The sequence below is a fragment of the Lotus japonicus genome, chromosome 1 (genome assembly GCF_012489685.1).
Source record: "Lotus japonicus ecotype B-129 chromosome 1, LjGifu_v1.2".
NCBI lineage: Eukaryota > Viridiplantae > Streptophyta > Magnoliopsida > Fabales > Fabaceae > Lotus > Lotus japonicus.
This window is the reverse complement of record NC_080041.1, coordinates 119,262,480-119,269,729: the sequence shown is the minus strand read 5'-3', so window position 1 is coordinate 119,269,729 and position 7,250 is coordinate 119,262,480. Positions and strand designations below refer to the sequence as shown.

Genomic DNA, 7,250 nt, shown 5'->3' with positions numbered 1-7,250 from the left:
GTGGTGCGTGTGGAGAAAGATTTATTTGGAGATGTTTATCCACTTAACATGATCTTAGTGCTTTGGGGGATTATTTCTTCATATAATAAATATATCAAAAATAGTTTTAATCATCACTTTTTCGATTAGGGTTGAATCATGCAACCGTAAATAAGTACGTTTATTTAGCAATGTTAGTTACAAGTCTAGTTTTAAAACATTGTTTATGATTAAATAAGTTGTTGTCTTGTGGTTTTAAAAACATAGTTTTGTGCATAAGTGATGTATTCTTTGTCAAGTAGAAAACAGGGGATTAGGCTTAAGGAGTGGTCATTGTCATACTGATTGATGACTAATGAGGTTTCGCTTGGAAACTTGTTCACAGTTTGCTTTATGAAAAGGATTGGGGGGGATAATTTGGTTGTTGTCCGTTATGTGATGAACACAGGGAGGAGCTTCTTCATCTCTTTCGTGACTGTAGTAAGGTGTGTGAATTTTGGAGAGGTTTCCAAAGGAGAGTGGGCTGGACTGTGACTTTTTCAATGCAGATTGGGACGAGTGGCTTTCTTGTAACATATGGGGCACAAAAATCACTTCTTATGGTGTTGATTGGCCTCGGTTTTTTGCAACGACGTTGTGGGCAATTTGGCATTTGAGGAATGATTGGGTATTTAGCAGAGTTGAGCTTAATACAACAAAGATTCAGGGGGTAATAAGAAGCATGGGTATGGAGCAGCGATTACAGGTGTTGTAGCGTGGAGCATGGGTTTACTCGGTGAGCAGCGTAACATTTTTTATCCTAGACACACCCATGGACAAACACATGGGTGAAAGAAACCCGATCTTGAATGGGTGAAGGTTAATGTCGACAAGGCTGTGGCAGGAAGTTTTCGAACAACTTCCTTACGGAATTGAACGCGGTGTTGACACCACAGAGGTTGTAATGAGTCTGGGTCTTCCCCAATTGATCATCGAGAGTGATTCTTTTGAGGTAATCCAACTTCTTGCGTTAGCCAACATTAGCTCACACCCGTATAATGGTTAGCTCAGTCGCTAGTTCACATGAAAAAAGACCATGGTGCTATGATTTTCTAACATAGTCAATGGGAGACGAACGCGCTTTCAAATCACATTGGTTGAATTCTTCATTTAGAGTGTCTAAATTATTATCTCTTGATGGTTTGGAGATTTCACCCTCTCTTCCTAGCTCCGCGGCAATGTAGCGTGTTTCAAAGCTTAGCCCCTCCTTATAACACAAAAAAAATTGTGCACTTTTATCTTATTTAAGGTGTGTTTGATTGTTGGATTAAAAAAAAGTGTCTTTAATTGTTTTGACCACACGATCATCTCATCAGTTGACCCATACCACCTCACTTAAATATATTTGAAATTGTATCATATTGATAAATAATTTTTTTTTTCATTATTTAAAATAAATAAAAAAACAGATATTATAAATTAAAATCTCAACCATTCATTTAAATAAAATTAAAATATTATTATATCAATGGAGAAGCAAGATCCAAGATTAACAATCTATCACAAAGCCAATACAAAACATCATTAAAATTTTCGCTATCTATCATCGTTTGGTTTTGGTACACTCCTCCCAGAAACCCTAGGCCGCTCCTCGTTCTTCACACACACCTTCGAGGTTTGTATTCGATTTCATCCTTCACTCTCTTCATTCCATCTATTATTGGATCTGTTGCGAACTCGCTTTTCTGCTTGTCTTCTGATGTTTTCATCTTTGATTTGATTTGTTTCTGGGTAGTAGTAGTGCAAAAACGTGCATCTGGGGGTGTTACTTTCACTTGATTGATGAAACTTTCTGATCAGTTTTTGCAATTTGACTTCAAATTTCCGTGCTTTGACTTGAATTTGAACGAATGATGAAAATGGGTCTGCCAAAAGTAAGGAGAATAGACATAAAAACATTGATTGATTGAGATGGAGTTTGTGGGTTTTGAATTTTATCACCTATACCCATCAATTTCCTTTACTTGTGGTTGATTGAATTCTTCTATGTTTTACTTTGGAAGAGTCATTCAGGGCCTATCTAATTGGGATTGCTGTTTGGACTGTACATTTTGGGGGTTTAAAAGCTTTTTTTCCTGTTGGATCTATCTGTTGTGGGTCTTATAGTTCTTTTTTTGTTTTGGGGCCAATGTTCTTTTGTGAAATCATATACCTATACAGTACATTTTGCTTGCTGGGATGACAATTTTGTGCTGTGAATGTGATTGAACTAGCTTCTGCATCTGAATGCTTTGAGCAGCACAAAATATTTATTTCTCTTTCACAATGGATGGATATTTTCTGTTTTGATTTGAAAGCAAATTTTTGTTAGTGGAAGAGGAGATTTGTTGAATCTTCAATTGAATTTCATCTTGTGCATGTGTAAGAATTATCACTTGACAAAGCTTGGGAGTTGTTCTTCAAGAGCTGTAGTTCTCTTGTGAGTTCCTAGCTGTGATTTTACTTTCATTTGAGAAAATGAAACCAAAATGTACTGTGTAGGTATATGTTTTCATAATTTTCATTGCCCCCATACTGGATGGGTATATGTTTTCATTATTTTGATTGCCCTCGTAGCTTAGACTTCTATTGTATCTTGGGTTGTGAGTGTGAGTGTGTGACAGTACTAAGTATTAACATACCAATAACCTGGTAGTTTATGGTCATGGCTTGGTCTGCAGTCATGCGTTTATGTCTTGTAGCTGATATACATAATGTTCCTCCATTTTTGTGCTGATGTGGTCTCAACTGTAGGAGTAAATGTAATAAAATATTTGTGATTTTGGAAAGGCTTTTCTGTGAAGGTTAACTGGTAGTCAACTGTTATTTTTAATTTGTCCACTCACATGTATGGTTATGTTTGTAGGTTATTCTTCCTGTGAACACAACTGATGGCTGATCAAGAATCAGACAAGAACATTGAGATATGGAAGATAAAAAAATTGATCAAAGCTCTGGAAGCTGCCAGGGGTAACGGTACCAGCATGATTTCTCTGATCATGCCTCCACGTGATCAAATAGCTCGTGTCACTAAGATGTTGGGAGACGAATTTGGAACTGCTTCAAACATCAAGAGCAGGGTGAACCGGCAATCAGTGTTGGGAGCCATTACTTCTGCCCAACAGAGGTTGAAACTATATAACAAGGTTCCTCCAAATGGTTTGGTTCTTTACACTGGTACCATTGTCACTGATGATGGCAAGGAAAAGAAGGTGACAATTGATTTTGAACCTTTCAAGCCTATCAATGCTTCACTTTACCTCTGTGATAACAAGTTTCACACAGAAGCTCTAAATGAACTTTTGGAATCTGATGACAAGTTTGGTTTTATTGTTATGGATGGAAACGGAACCCTCTTTGGGACTTTAAGCGGAAACACCCGTGAGGTGCTTCATAAGTTTACTGTTGATCTGCCAAAGAAACACGGTAGAGGAGGGCAGTCAGCTTTGCGTTTTGCTCGTCTTCGCATGGAAAAACGGCACAATTATGTTAGGAAGACTGCAGAACTTGCTACTCAGTTTTACATCAATCCTGCTACTAGTCAGCCTAATGTGTCTGGACTCATACTTGCTGGTTCAGCTGACTTCAAGACTGAGCTGAGCCAGTCAGACATGTTTGATCCTCGTCTGCAGGCTAAAATCTTGAATGTGGTTGATGTTTCCTATGGTGGGGAAAATGGCTTTAACCAAGCTATTGAGTTATCTGCTGAGATTTTATCTAATGTGAAGTTCATACAAGAGAAGCGTTTGATAGGAAAATATTTTGAAGAGATCAGCCAAGACACTGGGAAATATGTCTTTGGGGTTGATGACACATTGAAGGCTCTGGAGATGGGTGCTGTGGAAACACTCATTGTGTGGGAAAGTTTGGATATTAACAGGTATGTTCTGAAAAATAGTACTACTGCTGAGATTGTAATAAAGCACTTGAACAAGGAACAAGAGGCTGATCAAAGCAACTTCCGGGACTCGGTCACCTCCGCAGAGCTCGAGGTTCAGGAGAAGCTGCCCTTGCTTGAGTGGTTTGCCAATGAGTACAAGCGATTTGGATGCTCTCTGGAATTTGTGACCAACAAATCTCAAGAGGGGTCACAATTTTGCAGGGGGTTTGGTGGCATTGGTGGTATCCTTCGCTACCAGCTTGACATCAGATCGTTCGATGAGTTATCAGACACTGAAGAAGTGTACGAAGATTCTGATTAAGCTTAGATCAGATTGTTCTCAGATGGTGAAGAAGTGTACGAAGATTCTGATTAAGCTCTTATCAAATCGTTCCCAGATGGTGAAGAAGTGTAAGAAGATTTTGGTTAAGTTTTAGTTGCTGTGGAGCTTTTCAATGAATTTTTGGATAATTGTATGAATTACTTTCACCAAGAATTTCCTACACATGATTTGGGTTTTATGGTACCGTGACTTGATTTGATCCTTTGTTGTTTACATACATGATACATTATTGTTCACTGTTATTTTACTTGCTTCCTAAATCTTCGTTTTTTGTTTGGCAATGCAAGCTTATGGTTTTGACAACTCTACCAGACTGCCACTAGTTCTTTTCTATATGCTGCTATCAAACTAGTTTTAAAGCGGCTTATTTTTCATCTGACTTTTCAAGAGAAATTTAATTATGTCCTTATAAAAATTTCTCAGTAATTGGTCCCTGATTTTTTTTTTTTTTTTGTGTCCAATTGTTTGAGTCATCAATTTTGATCAGTCAACCGTCCACCATGAATGTGGTGAGCCTAGTCAGTTGTGTGGTGACCATGTGGACTTTTTGCATCCCTTATAGAGTTATAGTCTATTATTTTTTTTTAATTACATTTAGTTCTGAGTTGGTGTTGTGAACTTGTGATGTTTAGGAGCATCTCCGATACTAGTTCTTAGAGGTGAGTTCTTAAATTAAAAACTAATAACCAGGTTCTGAATGTGGTGAGCCTAGTCAGTTGTGTGGTGACCATGTGGACTTTTTGCATCCCTTATAGAGTTATAGTCTATTTTTTTTTTTAATTACATTTAGTTCTGAGTTGGTGTTGTGAACTTGTGATGTTTAGGAGCATCTCCGATGCTAGTTCTTAGAGGTGAGTTCTTAAATTAAAAACTAATAACCAGGTTCTGAAGCATTGGAGATGGTTGACGCGAAGTTCTTAGTTTTTAAAAATAAGAACTAGTTTATATATGCAACTTTGTTTTTGCTTTATGAATTCTTAGCATTTATAAACTTTTTTTTTCTCTCATCCAAATTGTTTTATTACTTTATGAGTTTTGTTTTATTGTTTAATGAAAGTAAAAAGTATAAATAATGTGTTGTGGTGAGACCAGATGAATAGTGCTAAGAACTAATAACTCACGATTGGAGCAAAATCTGAAAAAATTGCTTAAGCACATGTGGCAGTATAGACCAACATGAATAATGTTAAGAACTAAGAACTCAGTGAGGTTGAGAAGAGAGGGGTGAGCTAATGAGATGAGATGATATCGTAGGTAGTAGTGATGAATTAGGAGAGGAACTCTAAGTGGAGAAATTTCTACATGTAGGACCCATGAGCGGTATTATAGTGACCCTGAAACTTAAGCAAATGGGAATGGCATAGGGAAGTCGATTCTTTAGGTGGTCCCATGTTTCCTCTCACACTTCACATAGACCAGTGACGCCAAACTTGTGATTATCTTGTAGAATCAAAGGTAAGATTGTTGAAGGCGGGTGAGTTACTCGGTAGCCTTAGACTTAACTAGTGTCTAGTTGTTACCTGATAAGGAAATGATTCGAAGAGATGATAAATCAACACATTTCTAAGGTTTTGATCACTCAAGATGCTTTGAATAGGCGAATCATGGATATTTTAGAATTACGCATTAGGTGAGGCTTTGATAGATCTTAGCATAAGCCGTAGTAGCAAAGTGAAATAAATTCAAGGAATATAATGAAATGATTTTGAAAACATGTTTGAGATAGTGTCCAATGTATCCATCCACCCCTAAAGAAGCTTGGCTTGGGAGATTTTGAAAATCTCTCTTGAACGTGTTGATAAGGTGAAAAAGGTGGGCCTATGAACTCTATGTAGAGAGTTTGAATCCTCGCGTATGAAGAAGTCGGAGTCTGTGTCAGAATTTGGAAATAGAGTGATGATGGTTGTGAACCAAATGACGCATTATGTAGAAAAAGTGGAAAATGTTTGTGGTAGAGAAGATCATTTGCTAGTCAAATAATTTAGACACGTTTACTGTGGATCCATTGATGGGCTCACTTCAAGCATATGAAGAAAGGTTCAAATGAGACATGATGAGCCTTTGTATCATGTCATCAAAGCCAAACTTTTTTGAAATAAAATGAAGGGGAAAGAAGTAAAAAATGGTGTGGTCATGAAAGAGGACGTGGATGAGACAAATGGAGAGGAGGAAGAGGGCGTGGTCGTGACAATTTTGATGGTGATGATAGGAGCCACGGCCACCAACCATTTAGAGGCAATTTTGGTAGAACAAATTAAAGGAGGTATGATAAATCTAATGCTGAGTGTTTTAATTGCGACAAATATGATCAATTTGCTTGGGAGTGTAGAGCTAATGTCGAAGAAAAAGGCTAATCTTGTTGGTTTTTTTTAAAAGGCACTAATCTTGTTGGTGAAATAGAAAATGAAGAGTCACCATTATTTCTAGGACTTCAATAATGGTGAGAACGATGATGAGCGCTTATATGGTATCTTAACAATGGAATAATATATGATATAATATCAAAATAGACATATGAGAGCTGGCTTTGGTGGGAGCCTTAGATGTTGTTTGTGAGTTAGTTTTTGAATGTTTTTTTAGGGAAAGCCTTAGGACGGTATATTTTTATTTTTCAAATTAGAAGATTTACATCATATTTTCTAATACACCTAATAAATAAGCTATTATTATGTTACGTTTATCCTAAATTACTAATAATAATGAAATTTGTTGGGATTCTTCAAGTTTAAGAAATAAGGAAAAAATAAAATAAAGAAGTTTCACATTGAATAAAAATGAGAGTAATGAATAGTTTATAAGTGAAATGACTCATACACCCATTGCCTAATGTGACTTACTCCTTATTCTATTTGTTATAAAAAAAATATTCATGACCACGTCACTCTCATGTATAGCCCTCACACCAAAACAATTGGTATCAGAGCCGATGGCTACGGCGTTGATAGCCGACAATACCCCGCTGCAAGGGAGCATGGTTAATGACTCATACTTGAGGGGGAGATTGTTGAGATTCTTTAAAGTGTTGAGCCG

General features: G+C 37.0%; 1 protein-coding gene across 1 annotated transcript; it reads left to right on the top strand.

Annotated features, from left to right (window-relative positions):
- The first annotated feature begins 1,493 nt into the window (after positions 1-1,493).
- Positions 1,494-4,462, top strand: LOC130729828 (eukaryotic peptide chain release factor subunit 1-3). The gene is made up of 2 exons (XM_057581664.1): positions 1,494-1,633; positions 2,864-4,462. The coding sequence occupies exon 2, from the start codon at positions 2,889-2,891 to the stop codon at positions 4,197-4,199; it is 1,311 nt and encodes a 436-aa protein (XP_057437647.1). The 5' UTR covers positions 1,494-1,633; positions 2,864-2,888; the 3' UTR covers positions 4,200-4,462.
- Positions 4,463-7,250: the final 2,788 nt, after the last annotated feature.

What these genes read in the sequence shown, in the direction of transcription:
- LOC130729828 (XM_057581664.1), top strand. Translation starts at nt 2,889, where the DNA reads ATGGCTGATCAAGAATCAGACAAGAACATTGAGATATGGAAGATAAAA.